The 21,943-nt window shown below is 41.5% G+C and overlaps 1 protein-coding gene across 1 annotated transcript in view; it reads left to right on the top strand.

Moving 5' to 3' along the window:
- The window catches only part of LOC136871719 (leucine-rich PPR motif-containing protein, mitochondrial), a 199,705-nt gene extending 179,792 nt beyond the window's left edge, over positions 1 to 19,913 (top strand). The window contains exons 14-16 of the mRNA XM_067145243.2: positions 53 to 302; positions 9,259 to 9,418; positions 19,628 to 19,913. Of these exons, the coding sequence (XP_067001344.2) occupies positions 53 to 302; positions 9,259 to 9,418; positions 19,628 to 19,788 (571 nt within the window). The 3' untranslated portion in view covers positions 19,789 to 19,913. The remainder of the gene's footprint in view (positions 1 to 52; positions 303 to 9,258; positions 9,419 to 19,627) is intronic.
- Positions 19,914 to 21,943: the final 2,030 nt, after the last annotated feature.

The following is a 21,943-nucleotide window of genomic DNA, read 5'->3' as shown; positions in this document are numbered from 1 at the left end:
TCTTGATTGTTTCCTTGTTTGTTGAGCAGATGTATTTTTGACTATGTTGTAGGGGCAGCCTGGTGGGAGCTGTGAAGGAATACAAGCAATGTGCATCTGAGTATCGCAAGACCCCACTTCAACATGAACTCTTATGTCAGCTAGTATCTGTCGCAGATAAGGCTGATAGTGATGGTGCTCGATTATTAAAGGAGGTCCTTGCAGCCACTAAGAGTGTCCATGGGGCTGCCAGTACAAACGTGGCTTTTGCTGTTGCTTTGGCAGAAACTGGAAAGACAAAGCAACTGCAAAAAATGATAATGGTAAAAGAACTTCTTCCTTATTTTCTTTCCTGGCACCATTCTCTCTCTCTTTTTTTTTTTTTTTTTTTTAGTTGAATAGAATTCCATTGGCTTTCGTGAAAGAATGTTGAGTGAAAAGTAGGATAATTAAGGATGTTAACTATACATGGATAGTCAGTGAGATACAATACTCTCATTTTATGAGGAAACTTTGTATCATTCTGTTGCTGGCCGTCTTCCAGCTCTCTCAGCTGTAGCATGGGAAGCCAGGTGACAAATGACAAAACGAGGTAGGCTTCATGTGTGGTGCAAGAGGAATAACACCCAAATTCTTTGAAGGATTACCCTCAGGATTCAACCTACCAGAATTGCTGATGAAGAATGTGGTCCTCAAAGTTCACTATCAATAGTAAGACATTATCTATGTAGTAATTAATATATCCAGTATACTTTGTCTTCATGGGCAACCTGCTCATGGGGGAAGTGTTTATTCTCTGAAAAAATGTGTATATACAGAACCTCACCGCACACTTTCCCATTGAGAGCGTGTTCCATTACAACCATTAGGACATTTAGCAACTACAGAATAAAATAACCCTGCAAATTTACATATTTACTAAAAATACTGTATATGGCAGAGGGTAATGTGTAAAGATCCTCTTTGAGACAGCTCTACTTCAGAGTGTGGTGACCCTGCCCATGTGAGTCCCAGAGCACACTGACCCGGTATGTAGCATCTGGTATGGGTCCTAGCTCAGGGTTACGTGTGAAGACCTCAACAGCATCTGCAGAGGAGAGGTAGGCTTTGTTATGGCATAGGTGACTGCCCAGTACTCATGACCGATGAAGTAAAAAGTTTATGAACCAAGTTGGGGCAGGTATCAAACTGAATCTTCCGTGTTTGAACCCATAGTGGGTGGCTCAGAGGCAATGGCTGATCTCTGTGTTAGGAGCAGCTGTTAATTTGTGCTCCAGATCTTAACTGTCTGGTTCTATTTCCTGTAGGGACTGACCCCACAAACTGTGATCTTCACTCAAACTACCATGATGGGAAAATACAAGTACGATAATACCCCAGCTAGTTCAATTCTCGTCTAAGCAGATTCTGGGGGTGTGCACCATCATGTCAGGATTTGTTAGTTAGAGGATCCCTCTTCCCACAAGTTTCGAATGAAGTAGTAGTATTTCTTTGGCACTTTTAACCCGATGTGCTATGCCCGCCTATAGACAGGCTGACGCGGCCGGTCCAGCACTGCTACGCCTGTCTATAGACAGTGCACAAGAACTTTCATTCTCTTTAGTTTCTCGGTTGATTCTCAAGTGCCAATTTGATTGGAAAATTCTAAGTTCCCATGGAGGGAATTAGATATTTTTCACCAGTAGAGCTTGTCAAAAACAGATCATATGTAAGGCTTTTCAGGCGTTTGCTCTATTAACCAGCATTTTGTCTTAGGTATGATACTAGACTCATCAGAGTGGGATGTGTCAGACCCTACCCACTGACGCTGGGGGGTATGCAGGTCAACTTTAGTTTATCTATCAATTCTATAGTATTTTAACAGATTTCTTGGATAAAAACTGATAATTTCTTCTTAAATTTTTTTAGATGAATTAGGACACTTTGTAGAGAGGGCTTGGTCTATAGTTGATAATCGGGCGAATGGGGACGCTGGTCTTGTGTATCTTAGGAAGGGCTTTAGCAGTGGGAAGGCCTGGGTTCATGCTAATAAATTTTGTTTTTTCCTGATCTATTAATAAGTATAAGGTATTCTTTAGAGTTCGCTTAAGTAGGCGTTGGATTCTCTGAGTAGGATCCTTTTTAACTATGGAAAATGAACTGTCTGTAAAAAATTATTTTGTTTTACCTATATATTAGTTTTTTCCCATTATACAGTCATGTTGCCTTTGTCTGCTTTTGTGACAATAAGATTAGTATCAATAATCTTCTTTTCAAGTGCACGTATTCATTTCTCTTCAATAATAGAATCTTTGTTCCTATTATAGTTGGGGGAAGGGGGTGATATTGTTATTTGGAGAGAGAATGTCATTCAATTTTCTTTTTATTTCAAACCTTGCTTCATCCTGTTTTTCTATCAGCAATTTACTGATGGCTAATTCGGATTCTATTATCATAGTAGTAGTAGTGTTGAGTGTATTAAGATTAGGCCAGTTATGTTTTGGACCTTTGGCTGGAATCGTTTTTTTCTCATCATTCAATGGTACTCTGAATAAATTTATAATCGGATGAAAATGATCTGACGTACTAGTGATATTCCTGGTTTTAATAACATGGTTGTTGTTAGGTATAGAGTTCTTTAGTGTGCATAGTTTTTCTCCTCCCTTAGCCAATTCTTATTCATTTTATTTTGGGTCCTAGTGATTTGACAAGAGAGATGATATCTTTTCAAGTTATCTTTAAGGAAATTAAGGGTCAAATTGTACATAATACATTGTGTAATAAACTCTATATTCTTGCCCAATTTGGCTATTTTGATTTTTAGCCTAAATATAAAGAGGCTTTTCTTTTTGCCCGGTTGGCTGCATAATTATAAGATATAAATTTCATGATAATTGATCCGTAATGAACTGTGATTACAATAATAGTTGAATGTTATATATATGTACTGTACATACGCAATGTCATTAAAATGTGTGTAACCCTTGGGAATTAAAATTAAGACTAGTTACTTGAATGCATTCTGTTAAAGGTTCAAGTGATTCATGACTTAATGTAGTGAAATAACATTTAAAATGTTTAACTATATACATAGCATTAAAGTCGATTAAAGTTTCTTCTTCACCTTCTGTGGATGGGGGATGCATATGAAGAATACACCCACGGTATCCCCTGTCTGTCGTAAGAGGCAACTAAAAGGGGCCCAAGGGGCCCTCAACTTGGGAGTGTGGGTTGGCGACCATGGGACCCTTAGCTGAGTCTTGGCATTGCTTCCACTTACTTGTGCCAGGTTCCTCACTTTTGTCTATCCTGTCCGATCTCCCTTGGTCAACTCTTGTTCTTTTCTGACCCCGACAGTATTAGAGCATTACAAGTTGTCCATTTCATGACCGTATCGATGTTTAATCAAGAAGTATTAATAACCACCTAATCGATTAGGTGGTTATTAATACTTACTTCTTCAGTATTAGAGCATTCAAGGCCTAGGGAGTCTTTCATTTTCACGCCCTTCGTGGCCCTTGCCTTTCTTTATCTGTTACTTCATTTTTCGAAGTGACTGTTCCCTTCTTTCTTCTTCTTTTTCTCTCTCTCTACCCCCCTGTGGGTGGGGGACGCAGACGAAAAATACACCCACGGTATCCCCTGCCTGTCGTGAGAGGCGACTAAAAGGGGCGACCAAGGGATGATTGTCTTAGAACCATGAAACTACTTTTGATTCGTACCATCACGCGGGGAACACCATGGGTTGCCTGTACTTACGAGTAGGACCACTATATTTGGTACGAAATAGTTTGTGATTAGTAGCAGCAAAGAGGCTGGTCTGTGGGTTTCCAGTACCCTTGTGTTGTACCCATGTGAGCAACAGCACGGGTCTGGGCGTTGCCTGTGAGTTGTACCACTATATGAGCGACACCGTGGGTCTGCGTTGCCTGTGATTAGTACCCACTATGTGAGGAACGCCACGGGATAGTACAGGTCCCTGTGGTTAGTACACCTAGGTGAGGAACCTCATCGGTTTGCGTTGGCTATGAGTGGCGCCATTGTGTGAGAAACACCATAGGTCTGTGTTACCTGTACGATGTACAATACTTGTGAGTAGTACCATCGTGTGTGGAACACCGTGAGTCTTAGCTACTTTTGATTAGTACTCCAACATGACAAATACCATGGTTCTACTTTACTAGCGACATGTACCATTATGAAGGGCCGTTGACCTGGATTTTGGACCCCTTTAGAAAACAAGCAGCATCATCATCATCATCATTGTACTTTAGAAGTGGTCCTTTGGTCGGTAATGCTGTTTCTTTGTGGTAGTTTTTGGGTGGGATCCACTGATTGTTTTGGGTTCATGTCCATCCATTCATTCATTCTTCATGTCATTTTTTTTCTGTTGGTCAGTGGATGATTTAAAACTTTTGTTTTGTCATTTCATTTCGTACCATCAGGGGCCGATGACCTAGATGTTAGGCCCCTTAAAACGACAAGCATCATCATCATCATCGTCATCATCATCAAAGTTTCTTCAGATGAAGGTTCGTAATGCTGATTAAATGAAATAGATAATATATATATTTTTCTGGACAAAACATATGATAAAAGATCGAAACCTTAACGATGATACAGAAGTCATAAGTCCCCTATATATATATATATACTAAGCCTACACTTGCCCCTCTAAACGAACCCCCTCCCACATTAACATCGGCTTGCAAAGCTCCGCCTACCTCCGCTTCCCTTCGCATTCCCCACCACCTCTACCGCATTGATACAACACGAGGAGTAGGAACTCCAGACAGACTAATGCTGCTGATACATTAAGACGGACATAGTTTACGGCGAATGAGTAAGTACTGTTCGAACATACGCAACGCTTCGGAGTCGTATATCGAACCCAAGATTTCAATAGACAAGAATGGTATGACAATACACAAAAGCTAAAGTTGAATTCTTACAGAATATCTTAGAAGATTTGTGATATGGAATGTAATATGTAGCGAACCAAAAGGATGTCCAGAAATATACACATAATAAAAGTAGACCGATCCGAAAAAAAGATAAAAGTGTGTATACGTGAGTACTAATCAAGAAAGGAATTCAGGAATAAAATTGAAGACAATGCAGGAATGAAATATGAATCAACCATAACAGGTTGACAAAGTACATAAGCATGAGAGTGAAATAAGAACACATCAGCAGAAAAAAAAAAGTACAGTAAAAAAATATTGCAGGTTAAATACTCATTAAGATTTATATGAACTTCATGAACCGAGCAAGTATTCTTCAAGATCATGACCCCAGTATTTGAAAATTTTTACCCAACTTGATAACTATCAGTATAACCTGAAGGTTACCCATAAGTAATTAAATAATTAATACATTTATAATAAAGAAAAGGAAGGTGATACCAGCTAAAACTGCTACATAGCAGTTACAAGAATATTAAATATAATAAATTAAGCACAAAAATTATTAATGTTAGAATACGGAATCTAGGTAACTTAAGTCCAAAATATGACTTTATGCAGAAGGCTAATTTCAAGTAGGTAGACCTCAATATTATACAGGCATTCATTATTGTTGAACTTGCAGATACATCAATTAAGATAAAGGTTAAAATTAAAATATCACAAAATTTAATTTCATGATTTGGAATTTCTTTGATAACAAGATCTTTAGTGAGGTAGTTGGTAGTTGAAAGGTCCCGATGTAAAGAGATTATCTTTCCTTTAGCTATCTTGAAAATGGAGAAGACACCAATGAACTATGTACTGCCATTACAAGGTAACACCAATTAACTTCATAATTTTTACATTCCGCAGCAGAATAAAACTTGATCAACTTGCTGGTTGAAACAAACTTTATTCAAATAAACTTTTCTTTGCCTGTAATAATGTGGTGCGTTACTTACGTGCTTTTGAAGTGTAGAAGGATCATGGTATAATTACCGTAACAGTTTAAATTCAGGTCACTATAGTAAGATTGTTGGTATCACACTTCGTTTTCAAGTCATTTGAATCATCACAAATCCATGAAGTAATTTGATACTGGCACAAGATAAGCTATCTTCCCTTTACTTTTGCACATGGCTACAAGAAGCGAGTGCCCTTGACCCTGCTGCAAACAATACTATGACTGCAACTAGTCACATCACTTTCTCGTCTCTCGATGTGCGTGCACAAGCATTTTAGCCAAAACGCAATCACTTCACCGCCTTTTTTTTTTTTTTTTTTTGGTAATAGGATTCCAATATCAACATTAGTGACTGTTAATATGCAATATGTAAGCAAGTATACGAAGAGAATATAGTTCGGAAAATAATATTGAAACACAATAAACCATATTGACACTGAATTCCAAGTTCCATCCAAAATAATAAATTAATTAATTAACAATTGTCATTCATGTCACATGGACAATGAGTGCAACGAAGCACTGCAGAAAAGATCCACAGCAAGAAACATTTGAGTGACTGATGACTCAAGGAATGTGGGTGTTTCCATCTCAGTGGCGTGAGGAAATTGTGATACCAATTCCCAAGCCAGGTAAAGATCCAAAACTTCTGGATAATTACAGGCAAACATGTCATACAAATGGCCTTTATAAGGTATTTGAAAGGATTGTGAACCGGTGACTTGCGTGAGTCATGGAAAAGGAAGGTCTCTTGTCTAACTACCAGTGTGGTTTTTGCTCTCATCAGTCTGCCACTGATCTTCGGGTCATACTGGAGAGCATTAATTAAGAGGCCTTTATGCAGAAGGAACATCTAGTCGCTGTGTTTTTTGACCTGGAGAAAGCTGGTGATATACACTGCACCGGTGGGAATTTTGGGGAAATTTGCCAAAGTTTATTGAGAACTAAATGTCCCTCCGGCTCTTTTGAGAAAAAGTAGGGAATGCATTTCCTCAGTATTACATTCAAGAAAACGGAGTACTGCAGGGTTTTGGAGTGTCACTCATTTCAAAATCACCATCAACGGCCTAGTTGCCGCTGCTGCACCCGCAGTCGTTCCATCGTTGTATGAAGACGATTTAGCTCTACATCACAGATCTGGAAGGATGGCGTTTGCTGAGAGACAGCCACAGCAAACAATTAACAGAGTTGATGGATGGGTGCTGCAATACGATTTCCGATTTTCAGTAGTGAAAACCTCAATTGTACACTTCTGTCGATGTTGGCTTGTGCATCCTGAACCAGAGCTCTGCTTGCAAAATTGTGTCTTACCAGTGGTAGATACCTTTCTTTTGCAATTTGCTTTACATCGCACCGACACAGGTCTTATGGCGATGATGGGAGAGGAAATTGCTGGGAGTGGGAAGGAAGCTGCCATGGCCTTAAGTAAGGTACAGTTCCAGCATTTTCCTGATGTGGAATTGGAAAACCATCTTCAGGGCTGCCGACAGTGGGATTCGAATCCACTATCTCCCAGGTGCAAGCTCACAGGTACGCACCCTTAACCGCATGACCATCTCGCCCGGTGGTAGATACTTGTTCATTTCATTGTAGGAAATGAACTTGCGAATGAAACTGCAAAGGAAGTGGTACTCTTACCTCCAAGACCTGTGACCTTTTAGAAATATTTATTCTCAGCTGCATCAAGCCATCTCGACATCTTGGGAATCGGAGTGGCTAGCTATCCAAACTCACAACAAGCTTAGAGCAATTAAGAAAACTACTGTCTGAAGCTCCTCTCTCCAGCCTTCATGGAGAGAAGCCGCACTTTTGTGTAGCTGAGGATAGGTCATGGAAGATGTACACACTCTTACCTCCTAAAGAGGGAAGAGACCCTCCCCAGTGTATTCTTGTGGTGCTGACTTCACCGTGGCTTACATCCTCGCAGAGTGCTCCGATCTGTCTGGCCTAAGGCGGAACCTCGGCCTGCAGTAGACACTCTAAATCATACCAGCCAATGACACGACTACTGCTGATCTCGTAATCCACTTTATGTGTGAGAGGGGATTAATCAAGGGTATGTAAATTTCAAGTGTTTTGTTATTCAAGGAATCTACATTCCATTTTGATTCGTTTGTGATCTTTATGGGCTTAATACAACATTTTTTGTTTTATTTTGTATTTCATTTCAAAATTCCTCCATGGAATAAATATCTTTTTGTTTTCATTTCAAATTAATTTGTTCAGCGAGGATGATTACCTAGTTGTACTTCCTTCAAAAACAAATATCACCACCACCTTCTGTAGTATGGGGATTATTTTTTCTAAACTGGCCATAAACCTGTACTAATTATCCAGACATGAAAAACTGTAGAATTAAGAGTGGAACAGGCTGTGGTATTGCCGTGTTAAAAATATCCATAATTCTTTTCTTCCTTTGTCAGTTCATTAAAAAGTATAGGCCCAGTTATCTGCTGTGTACATACTGCCCACCATACACGTATTTTTAGTGGGATGCAATGGCACTTCCTTTACAGTGAGCGAGTACTCAGTATTCTACAATTGCTCATTATGAGAATTTACATTTCCAGAAAGATGGAACCATGCCTCGTCAGACATAAACATTAGTTGTGGATTCAAATTTCCATGGTAAACACTATCACGAAACCAATTACAGAACCTTATTCCTATGGGAAAATTTGTCTGGTGAAATTCCTATACAAATCTTAAATTATCAAAATTTCAGCTGTGTGAGCCAACCCCATGGGTATCTTTACAGGTTAGGAGAGGTGCTGGTATAAAATTTCCAATCACTAGATTGCGTGCCTGGATTTAATTCCAAAAAACCTCTCTGTAGTGTTCACATGGAGTGAGGGCACATGACGCTGTTGATAGTGATTTTTCCATTGGATGGTCACGTAAAGCTATGAGCAGACTTCTTGGTGTTACATGCTACATGCTGACACCGGGTTTCACCCTCTCCTTATCTACAGCCTACATCCAGACATGTAGGTTGTCTATGGGTGTCAAATAGACCTGCAACAGAAGAGTGATTATCGCTGTGAATCATTGGGAAGTCCCCACTCATCTTCTGCCAGCAGGCTGCGGAAATCTTAAGGATACACTCAGAAATATTGCACTGTAGAAGAAAAGTGATGGATCCATTGAGAGAGAAAATCCACTTATGATAGCTGCCCTAATACTGGGGAAACCACAAAGATTCAGCATGCTGATTGATCTGTAAGGACAATAGGAAAACACATTTAATTCATTTTATACATTAGTGGAGAATGCTTGCTTATTATTTAATTACACCATCTCAGTTTAAAGGAACATAATTTGATCAGAATAACAATTTGCAATTTTTTAACCAGAGTGACCTAACGTCTTGAACTTTCTTTTTTGTTTTAGGACTCATCTGTAAATTTAAAACCTTCAATCCTGATGACTCGTTGTAAAAGACTAGCTGATGAAGGCAAGATATCAACCCTTGAAAATCTTGCTGATGTGAGCAAAGGAATTCAGAACTTTGATAGTTCAGCCTTATATAACCTCATGATGAAAGTATACAGTGAGTATATGAAGTCTTATATTCTTATTTTTGCAGTATAATGTTATTTAAGGGACTGAACTCTCAGATGTTAATTAATAGAGCTCATACATGTGCCAAAATCTACCAAGAGGATGACCCTTTCGCTGTTAATTTAAAGTATTGGAGAGGAACAAACAACTGTCATCAATTTATAGAGAGTAACAGGAAGAACGAAATGACGGTCAATGTGGGAAGAGAAAGCAGTAAAAAGAAGAGAAATGTAGAGGACCATCTCCACATTTTCATACAATGCCATCTTCAGATGGATAGACTTTCCCCTCATCAATCCCAGTTAGATTATTTAAAAAGTTCTAATGGTTTGTGTAACCTTTACTACAGTGGTTACACAAAACAAAGCACTAAACACATAAAGGGGGGAAGTAAGAGCAACTACACAATGTCAGAAAACACTACACACTCAGCGAAACAATAGCTGGACTACGCGGATATCCGCCAACAACAACAAAATACATAAATATCAGTAGGACCAGGAAGGTGGAAGGAGCTAGGACTTTGGGCATAGACATGGCTTAGGTTGCGGTTTCCGAAATAATTCGCCGTGATCCATAAATTTGAAAAATATTATTTACAAATGAAATTTTACAAATACATTCCGAAACAAAATCCACCAACTTCAACTTACAAACTATAAGCTCCGTGATACACATATCTTAGAGGTTCTTTGATAATGGCTTCACTACAAGTTTCAAACTTCAAACCAACTATACATCTAGTTACACATCCAGTTGTACAATGCAATTTAGTAGGTTAAAAGCAACGTAAAAAGCAATTACAATTTACAGTGAAGTGAACGTACTCTCCTAAACTCTAGCGTACATCAAGTGACACTGAACTACCAGAGGCAAACCACAAGGTAAATATATTAAACTACAATCTACATATTTAGTGAAACAAGAAAAGGGAATGCCTCGAAAACAAACAGGCAAGCCCAGCTGAAAAGCTAAGGCGTAATAAATAATTAATTTGACAAATCTAGGTTAGGCTAGGTCAGGCTCCTATACGAAATAGCAACCGAACATTACGGAAATTTTAGCCAGACTGGAATTCAAATTGCTTACCCGAAGGTGACCCATCCCGGAAGCGAGGCGTCAGGGGTTCGTGACCTAAAAGAAGAAGTAAGTGCCCTGCGTACGAGAGTGACAACCATGGAGACTCATGCTAGGACCACCAGCCGCAACAGCGGTCAGCGCTGGTAAGGTAAAACCCCCGCACTTCGACGGGACCACATCTTGGAGGATCTTCTGGGCCCAATTCGAGACTGTATGCGGGCACAACGGGTTGACATCGGAGGAAAGGCCCGTGTACCTAATCACTGGACTGCAAGGACCAAACAGTGGGAGTACTATGCAGTCTCCAGCCGGGTGCCACCTACGAGGATATTGTTAATAATAATAATAATAATAATAATAATAATAATAATAATAATAATAATAATAATAATAATAATAATAATAATAATAATGTTATTTGCTTTACGTCCCACTAACTACTTTTACGGTCTTCGGAGACGCCGAGGTGCCGGAATTTTGTCCTGCAGGAGTTCTTTTACATGCCGGTAAATTTACAGACACGGGGCTGTCGTATTTGAGCACCTTCAAATACCACCGGACTGAGCCAGGATCGAACCTGCCAAGTTCTGGATATTGTTAGATATTGTTAGAGCGCTCGACAGCCGGCCACCAGCTGGCAGCCACATACCGAGTCCAGCTGAGGAAGAGGACCCAGCGCGCTAATGAGACGCTGCAGGAATTCGCGCAAGATGTGGAGCAGCTAGCCCACAAGGCTCTGGATGGGCTGCATCAGGACCACATTCAGCGGGAGACAGCCTATACATTCATTGATGGGCTCCGTGATGCTGAGATTCATCAAAAGCTGATGCTCAGTGGGGAAAACAACCTCAGGGAGGCCCTGAGGATGGAGGCAGTGAAAGGAACAGCAGCACCGTCACTAAGAATATAAGCCATGAGAAGCGAGGACGCATCGGAGAGCCGGGCCGTTACAAGAGAACTGTGCGCCACGGCCGGGACGCCGACGCACTAACGAGGTCACCTGTGGAACTGCAGCGAACGTAGTCAACTGCATAGGAACTGCCGTATGGAGGCGGCCCCTGATCAGGGAAACAAGTAAGGGCCAACAAGGAGAGAGGCTCGTCGGCACCGTCACTACCGTCCCCTCGTTTCACGCTAATTGTGGTCACCGAGCGGAGTGATGACAGCTTGATCACCGACGGGTGGCTCGAAGACAGGCCGTGTCGTGTCACGATAGACACGGGAGCGGCACTGACCATCGCCAGGCCGGACATCGCTGAAGTCAGCCAGAGAGAAAACCCTACCGCTCTTACGTGCTGCGAACGACCTCAGGAGACACAATTCCTGTCCCAAAGGAGGTGCTACTTCAACTGACGCTGGGACGCCGCCTACGATTCTGGGCCTTCGTCGCCGCCATTACAGATGAGGTCATCCTGGGCCTAGACATGCTACGGGCACACAAGGCGACTGTGGACATGCGACGACATGTGTTGTGGCTCGGCAAACAAGAGGTAATACTCCTACGCCCAGGGACGCAACCTCAAGTAGCGCTATTAACACTGACTAGTGATGAAGTGATACCAGCCAACAGCGAGATTATGGTTACGGCACGATTAGAGGAACCCATACAAGGGGACAGTGTGCTCATAGAACCCGGATCGTTGATCAAGGACACTACCTGGCCAGGACACTCGTTCCGGCAAGAGGCTGCGTGCTGGTACGAATATTGAATTTGACATCGTGGGAGGATGCTTTATTTTGCAAGAGTATCGTCCGTTGCCTTCATGTATCGTGTTTCCTGCTCGCTACAGCAGCATGTGTGCTTTACGGCTGGGGATTCAGGACGGCAATCATCCTACAAGCAAGAGAGGCTAGCGAGCGCTAGCGACTCAGTTAATCGGGTCGAAGAATGAGTTTCATATTGTGTGGTTCGCGCACTATTAACATCGTTTCTGTGTTTAATGTTTTTTTTTTTTTTAGCGGTTCTGTGCTTTTCCCCATGTCAAAGTCATATGTTAATAATGTATGAGACATAACGATCTGTTTTGTATGTGGTAGTTTTGCGTATTTCAGTGCATTTTTTTATTCTTATGTAATAATTTTAATGAGTTGATTGTATTTCAGGGAGTTGTGTTGGTGACAGTTTTTGGTATTTTCTCTTCATGTTATAAATGTTATTTCCAAGTGTTCAGAGATACCTATAAAATTAAATTTCCATTCATTTTACTGTCTAATAAAGGAAACTATTATGTGAATCACCTCGGGAGATACATTTTATTTCGAGTTATCTAAATTTTGAGATATAGAGAATACCATTTTTGAGCATATATAGCACATAATTCAATCATATGTATCTACAGGCTTTTACTGAATACATTATGTTTAATGGTACTTAAAAATATACAAAGAAACTCTATTTTATGGCATCACTTTAATTATAACACTTATTATAGTAACTTTTTAGAAGACAGGACTCAGTACATACAGTAGTGAAACAAGAAACATAGCTCCGTTAACACGTTTGGGAAAAAAAAAAAAAAAAAAAAGGGTTAGTCTCTTCTGTTTGTTGCGGTTAACCTTTCCTCTCTTCACGTTCAAACTTCTTGTCAATACACGCAGCCGAGTTTCATAAATGGAGCTTGTCATCCGCGATTTCTGGGCTTGCTTTCGTACGTGACCGGTAATTAATTGACACCTGAGAAATGGCGAGGCTTTGTCGATTTGCCAATCACTAGAAGTTCGAGTTTTTCGGTTGCCGTCATATTAGTTTCCAGCTTTACTAGAACCCTTTCTTTACTTGTTAACTGTTCCTCACAAACCGCAAATGCCGTATTGCACAAAATTCGAGTTAGAGTATTTTTTGCTTCAAGGGAGGAAATATTTGCTTCGAGAAATCGAGAGATTCATATTACTGAATTTTGAGAAAAGAGAAATAAATACACGTTAAGAATATTACAAACAGCCGGAAAATCTAAGTTAGTTCAAGATACTGAAAATTCGAGTAATGGAGGTTAGAGATATCGAGGTTCGACTGTATTATTATTCGTATGTATGTGTCATAAATGATAGTGATTAGGTACTTTTTCTTGTAACCATTTAAATGTTTTTTTTAATAGTGGTCAGTTCACATTATTACTGTTGATATGTATGCTTTTTATACTGTCCTTTTTTCACTTAGACCATGATGCAATATATGTGATGAAATCCAAGAATTAAAAAATCTTCCTATTTTTGATTTCTAAAAGTTGGCAGGTATGGTGATGAAATCCAATAATTAAAATATCTTCCTATTTTTGGTTTCTACAAGTTGGCAGGTATGGACTTGTGAACCAGTCACATGCATCCTGCCAGTGGACGACGAGGATGCACAGGCCATGGAAGCAGGCGAAGGATCGGATAAGCTCTGGAAGATTATATCCGACACCCAGAAACATTTGGAGGCGAGACAGCTCAGCGAGCTGGAGGAACTAATCCGTGAGTTTCGGGACATCTTCAGTGCTTTCGTAGGCAACTACGGAGAGATGGATAGAGTGTACCATCGCATTAACACCGGTGACACCACTCCAATCCAACAGCCACCTTGTAGGGTACCCCTGGCGAAGAAGGCGGAAATCGACCAGATGCTAGATGACATTAAGCAGCGGGGAGTCATCAAGGAAAACAGCCCGTCGTCATTGCCAGTGCTCCTGGTGAGGGAAAAGAACGGTGAGCTCCGCTTCTGCGTCGATTACCGCAAGTTGAATTACGTCACGAAGAAGGACTGTTTCCCGTTACCTCAGATAGATGACACCCTGGACACGTTATCTGGAGCCCAGTGGTTTTCAACTTTGGGCCTGAAGTCTGGGTACTGGCAAATGGCACTCCTTCTGGAAGACAAAGAGAAGATGGCGTTCTGAACTGGCCAAGGGCTCTAGCAGTTCACCGTGATGCCCTTCAGCCCCTGCAATGCGCCGGTGACTTTCGAGCGACTGATGGAGGCTGTACTGAGACGGCTAACTCACGACGCCTGCCTTGTGTATCTGGACGATATAATTATTGTGGGACGTGCGTTCAGGGAGCATGTTGAGAAACTGCGGAGAGTGTTCCAGAGGCCACGTGGAGCTTGCCTAAAGTTAAATCCTGGAAAATGCCAGCTGTTCCAGAAGTAGATGCGCTACCTGTGCCACATCGTGTCATCGGAGGAAGTAGCCACGGATCCGGAATGTCAGAAGCTGTCAGGGACTGGCCGGTGCCGAAGGACAAGCGAGAACTGAGGAGTTTCCTCGGCCTTTTCACGTACTACCGCAGATTTATAGCTGCCTACGCAGACATCTTAAAGCCTCTTATCCGGTTCACCCAGGAGAGGAGGCCCTTCCAATGGTCAAGTGAGGCAGAGGCTGCCTTCTGGAAGCTGAAAGAGTGCCTGTGTGCGGCACCCATCCTCGAATACCCCAAGCCTGGAGAGAAGTTCATCGTCGACACCAACGCCAGCAATGTGGGAACTGGTGGGGTGCTGTCACAAGTGCAAGACGGCCAGGAGAAGATGATCACCCATTTCAGCAAGATGTTGTCAAAAGCTGAGAGAAATTACTGCGTGACGTGTCGGGAATTGCTGGACATTGTGAAGACCTTGGAGCACTTCCACGAGTATCTGTATGAACAGCCTTTCCGTCTGCGCACCGACCACTCCGCATTGACGTGGATCCTAAGCTTCAGGCTGAAGGATGGGATTGAGACGCCCTCAGGAGGGAGCAGTTGAAGGCCGACGACATTGGGCTGATCTTATGGGAAGTAGAGTCGGGGCAGAGGCCGGAATGGAAAGACATCGCTGAACGCAGATCAACCTATAAGGCGTACTGGGCCCAGTGGTCGTCTTTCATGGTTAGTGATTTGGTACTTACCCACGCTTGGGAATCAACCGACGGAAAGAAGCACATTGCACAGCTGATAATTCCCAGGAGCATGAGAAAAGAGGTGCTGCCTGAGTTGTATGTGGGCACTACTGCCAGCCACTTGGAAGTGAATAAGACCCTAGATCGCCCGACAGCGTTACTACTGGGTGCACCTGAGGAACAATGTTGAGAGGATATGCCAGCTGTGTGACACCCGTGTGGCGAGCCGGAGCTCACGTACCAGGAGTAGGGGCCAAATGATGCAGTACAACATTGGAGCACCTTTCGAGAGGATCGCCATTGATGTCGCTGGACCATTCCCCGAATCTGACGCCGGGAACCATTGCCTACTCCTGGCCATGGACTATTTCACAAAGTGGCCAGAGGTCTATGCCATCCTGAACCAATAGGCATCAACAGTGGACGATGTCTTGGTCAAGAACTTCTTCTGCCGATTTGGTGTTCCGAAAGAACTTGATAGGGACCAAGGCAGAAACATTGAGTCCAGGCTGATGCAAGAGGTTCTGCAACGCTTAGGAGTGCGGAAGACCCATATGACGCCTCTCTACCCTCAGTCAGATGGCATGGTGGAGCGTTTTATGAAAACTGTTGAGGAGCACCTCAGGAAGGTGGTTTCGGCACACCAGAGGGATTGGGATGAGAGGGTCCCATTCTTCTTGATGGCCTGTCGAGCGTCCACGGGCATGACACCTGCCAACATGGTCTTCGGAAGGGAGCTCCGCCTGCCATGCAATCTAATGTTCAGGTCGGCACCGATCCAGCAGCAACCAGCGACGGACTATGTATGGGAGTTGGTGGGTCTGCTCAACAACATCCACGATTATGCCCGACATCATCTAAGGGTATCCAGCGAGCAGATGAAAGAGCCTGCTACGACATGCTCGCGAACTCTGCGAGTTGATATAGATGTTGATTCCCATACGGAATCTGAAATATTTGTCCTGAATGAGCAAATTTATAATACCAATATAAATGGTCCGTTATTGGACATTATATTGGTAGGTGTGCTAGGTACCAACTGATGAGCCCACCCTAGCACACGAGGGCGAAACGCTGGCAACCAAGAATGAGCTAGCTGGAAAATTTATAATGTCCAATAACGGACCATTTATATTGGTATTAACTCTGCGAGTTTCCAGGAAGGTGACAGAGTGTGGCTGTACCATTCGGTGCGGACAAAAGGAAAGTCACCGAAATTGCAGCCACAATGGGAAGGCTCATATACATTCGTCACCAGGATCAACAACATCATCTACCGGATGCGGCGGCCTCCCCAAAGGAAGATGATGGTTGTTCACCTGGATCGCCTGGCACTGTATCGTGGAGCAGCTTGGGACGAGCAGCCTTAAGGAGGGGGTAGTGTAATGGTTATAACATCCTCCATGCCAACTTGCTACGAGTCGGGGACGTGACCGTATCGGCCCACCTGCTTGCGCTTTGACCGCGCCAATCACGAACAAGACTTAAGTGTTAGACCACCCCCCTATCGCTTCCATCCATGGTAGCCAGCAGAGGACTATGGAAATTACTCGACGATTAATCTGGAGTCTTCCATCTCGCAAGGTTCCTGAATACATCTAGCATCCGGACTGTTCTGGAAAGATTGGCGCAGGTAAATAAGAGAGGAGTGACATGCCTGCGGGTTGGTGTAGTTCAGTCGTGAGCTCTGTCAGCGAGTGCCTGCCAGTACTGTGAAGTGTATTGAATGCCGTGATTGTCGGATTAGCGTTCTACAGTCTGGACTGGCGGCAAAGGAGAGAACGTGTGGCCATATGACGTGTGACTGCGTGACATAACTGTGAATGTAAAACTGTGTAGTGTGAGAGCAAGTGAGAAACTAAGAGGGAGAGAGCATGCAAACTCTGTAAGTGTGTGTGTGAGCTAAAGTTAAGTGTAGTCCTGTGTAAAGCTATCAATCTAGTGTTAATTTATCCTACTACCCTGCCAACACGTCACACTTCCTATACTGTAGGCCAAGGGGTTTGAGCTACTCGGTAGAATGCCCCAGGTGGAAATAGGTGAGCCATTGCAATTACTGACTGCACGGTGCTTTGTATGAGAGTCAGGGAAACATTCCAGGAAACAATAGCAATGCGATAGAACACTTTGCGCTTCCCTGTATTTCTGAATCTATCATACAGTGCAACATTACTGATTAATTTGTTGGCAGTAAGGAATGTGACATTCCAAATTTGGTCTTTATTGCACAATTAACATTAGGAATCTGAAGTGTTTAAAAATGCTGATAGGGGGAGTAACAAAAATTATTTTTGTATCACTATCAGCGTGTAAGTCCTGTTTTGAAATTCAAGCCTGTGAGGTGGAGATTCAAAATACTTTCACACTTCTCTATTCGTGCAGTGCGTAAAGGGATAGGGTTTCTATAGCCCACCATGCTAAGTGGACTAAACTCGCAGGAGCCCGCAGCTTATCAGAACAGGAAAATGTTGGCTTTGTTCTCTTCATTTCCTTCAACTTTGGAAGCAGGTTTTCTAAGTGTTCACTTTCCTGCCTGTTTCTCTTAGATTATAATTCAAGTGGCAACTGCCACAGTATGAATGACCCAAAGCTATTCACAGTTCATCACTCACTGCTAGATTCTGCTTTTAATATCATTAAACATAAAGTCTAACCTCCTCCTCCTGCTTTTGTACAACCAGTTTCAGTGGTCTTCTGTAGGTGTTCTGAAAATGTTTGCTCAAAAACATTCAGAGAAAACAAGGGACCTAAAAGATGACATTAAAAAAGTTTGTTTGGTTCAGCATCCTTTTTCCTTAGGTCTGCACATCCTTGACTTGAGGCATTATACTTCTTTAAAAATCACTTGCATAATCACGGCATATGTTCATAATTTCTTCCTCCTACTTCAGTACAAAGGATTAATCAGAGGAGTAGTGACTGATAAATTTGTATTAAAATATTTGGCATTGTGCAAACATCACCTGCTGTGATGGCGATCCTCGCTACCACCTCTTGTTCAATTTTAATGGGTGGCACACATACATTGCTCTTCATGTGATCCCAAAGGAGAAAAAAATCACGATACCTGTTCCAGAATGTAATATAGAGATTTTGATGTACCTCTAGAGAATGGCAAACTGGAACCCCATTTGCCTGAAACCTCATTTGATGTCTTGTAACAAAAGGCACATCTTGTAGTGGTTCCAGGAGGATTTTTGCAAATATCCTGTACACTCTACCATCCATGGATTAGGTAGTAGGTATGGTTCCATCAAGTAATTTCAACCTACACATTAACAGAGAATTTATATTGATTACAACATTCAGTAATACTGCATGATTCTCATGGACCGGATGTGATTATTGTGAGAAAAGTGTATTCCCTCCCAAGTAATCATAACTCCATCAGTAAATAAAACAACTGATGTAAAATCACATTCATCTAATGTATGTTACAAAAACCACTGAGCGAAGTGTACAAGAACAGGATAGTCATCAAGTCCTGTAGCTTTCATATGTTGAATGTGGAATGGATGGTATTTATTTTAATGGAGAATATCCCAAATAGCTGAATTGTTAAAAGCACCTAGTTCTCTCACAATGGCTCATGTGTTAGTTGAAGCAGTTTGTTCAGTTGTATCTAGCATAGCTTCCTCAAAGTGAACAGTGCGCACTTTCTATGGACATTCTCTGTTATGTACATTGGCCTTTAAAATGTGAAGAACGTTTGGCGCTCAAAATGACAGTGTTCACACAGATGAATGAACATTAAAGTAACTTTAGATGTGATAATGTAATATGAAAACAGAGTTCTTCCACCATAGATGTTCATTGCAGAAGCCATTGTAAACTTTATTATGGAAAATAGTTGTAAGCTTATTTCATAATACTAATTCATTATAACCATCCTGGCTGTCCACACTAGACTTACAGCTGGTAGATTAAAGTTCTGAGTGAGTCTGCTATTTTCATACTTATATATTTAAACAGCTTTATGATGATAAAAGTTTACATTAACCTATGTACAGGAGATGTTATAATTCACACATTAAATTTTTCCATAAAACCATTGGCTTAATTCAAACTGAAGAAAATGTTACTGTATGTCAGCTGTTTTTTATACTGCCATATTGCATTCAAACATATATTTGAACATATGTGTAAATATATCCTATATTAAAAAATAAGAAGCTTTCTTCTTTTAAAAATCCCACTGAAATGGATGCATTTATCAGTTTTGTATTTTAAAGTATGCGATTTAGGAAATTTGTGTTTCTGGATTTCAGATCAACGTGGAGATTGTGATGGAGCACTTTCATTATGGACTACTCTCCAAGAACAAGACATTCACCCTTCGGAAACGTTCCTCAGTACGTTAGCGTCTCTCCTTAGGAGTAATAAACGGGATGTTCCTTTCATTGTACCTAGTGGTGTAAATAGAAAATAATCTTACCTTACAACTTTGTATATTTACCTAAGGTGTATATTAGTATTATTTTATACAATAAAGTTAAACTGGAAAAGGGAAACTAAAAAGGAAATGTGACTTTTTCCTTTTCCAGCTTAATTATACTGATATTCTTTTACTTGATGAATTATTCTCCACCTTTTTCCTCTCAGTTATAGGTCAAAAACACAGTTTACAAATAATAGGACAGAGACCATTATACAGCCAAAATGGAACAAATAGACAATATCGAGTCTTTCATTGGCTGAATGGTCAGTGTTGAGGTCTTTGGTTCAGAGGGTCCCGGGTCCGATTCACGGCTGGGTCGGGGATTTTAATTGCCTCTGATTAATTCTTCTGACTCGGGGCTGGGTGTTTGTGTTTGTCCCAACACTTTCCTCTTCACATTCACACAACACGCTACTCTACCAACCACCACAGAAATATGCAATACTGATTACATCCCTCCATACAGGGTTGGCGTCAGGAAGGGCATCCGGCCGTAAAACAGGGCCAAATCCACATGTGCTACACAGTTGGCACCACGACCCCACAGATGTGGGAAAATCGGTAAAAAAAGAAGAAGTCAATATTGAGTCTTTGAGAGAATGAAGAAACCTGTTTCTCGTTGCTTATCTAGCCATTGATTTGACACACTGATGCAGGGCACTGTATAGGGAAGCAGGTAGTGCTAGAAGACTTCTTCATGCTTGAAGCAAATCGCTTACAGTTCTGTAAATATCTTTTCTTTCTTGGGGAATACCCACTATATTTGAAGATCTAATGCGTCTATACTCAAGATAGCCGGGCTGAGTGGCTCAGACGGTTAAGGCGCTGGCCTTCTGACCCCAACTTGGCAGGTTCGATCCTGGCTCAGTCCGGTGGTATTTGAAGGTGCTCAAATACGTCAGCCTCGTGTCGGTAAATTTACTGGCACGGAAAAGAACTCCTGCGGGACTAAATTCCGGCACCTCGGCGTCTCCGAAAACCATAAAAGAGTAGTTAGTGGGACGTAAAACAAATAACATTACTATTATTATTATTATTATACTCAAGATATGGCCGTGCAGTTAGGGGCACGCGGCTGTTAGCCTGCATCCGGGAGACAGTGGGTTCGAATCCCACTGTCGGCAGCCCTGAAGATGGTTTTCCGTGGTTTCCCATTTTCACGCCAGGCAAATGCTGGGGCTGTTCCTTAATTAAGGCCACGGTCGCTTCCTTCCAACTCCTAGGCCTTCCCTATCCCATCGTCGCCATAAGACCTATCTGTGTCGGTGCGACGTAAAGCCAGTCGCAAAAAAAAAAAAAAAAAAAAAAAGTATACTGAAGATAATTCAATCAGTGAAAATGGCCGTGAATGAAGCTATAACTGAGCGAGAAGTAGAAGATATTTTATTGAGTAGTAACTGTGATGGAAAAGAAGTAGACTATGATGCTACTGGAAGTTGTTCTAGTGGTTCTAGCAATGTGGATACTTCATCTGATCATAGTAATGTGAGCGATAAAACTGTGAGTGATGAAGAAAATGAAAATATTGCGAGCGGTGATGTCCCAAGAAATATTCCTATTTTCCACAAAAAAATTATTTCACCAGAATTCCTAGGGCGAATTCAGTTTTTATAAATTGATCAGATGTTGATAAAACCTTATCAGTGAAGACTCTGGCAAAGTATGTGCAATGAGACGAACAGGGATGCAAATAGTTGTCTGAACTTAACCTTGAGCACTCCATCTACACTGTACAGAGTACAAGAAAATCAACTAGTGAAATTCCTTTCTAGTTTTGCGTCGGTGATACCATATAAATGATTTCTGGTTGATTTGTTGTTATGTGTATTTTGTAAATAACTGTGAAATAGACGAAACCAACTTCTTGAATAAAATACAGGCACCAATTGACATTCTGAACAGTAAGTTTCAATGCTTGTGCATGCTGGAAAAAGATATTGCAATAGATGAGAATCTAGTAAAATATCGGAACAGACTTCGTTTGTGCCGTACAATCCCTCAAAGGCTCAGGTCAAATTACTCGAAATTGTTTGAATGTTTTTGTGGATACTGTTACCAATTTTAAGTCTACACAGGTACGAAGGTTGATGATGATCAGTGTTGCTTCACGAGGCAATTATCATAGTAATAATTGCTCCGTTCCTTT

Source organism: Anabrus simplex, chromosome 4 (assembly GCF_040414725.1).
Source record: "Anabrus simplex isolate iqAnaSimp1 chromosome 4, ASM4041472v1, whole genome shotgun sequence".
Classification (NCBI taxonomy): domain Eukaryota; kingdom Metazoa; phylum Arthropoda; class Insecta; order Orthoptera; family Tettigoniidae; genus Anabrus; species Anabrus simplex.
This window is presented reverse-complemented; position numbering and strand designations above follow the sequence as displayed.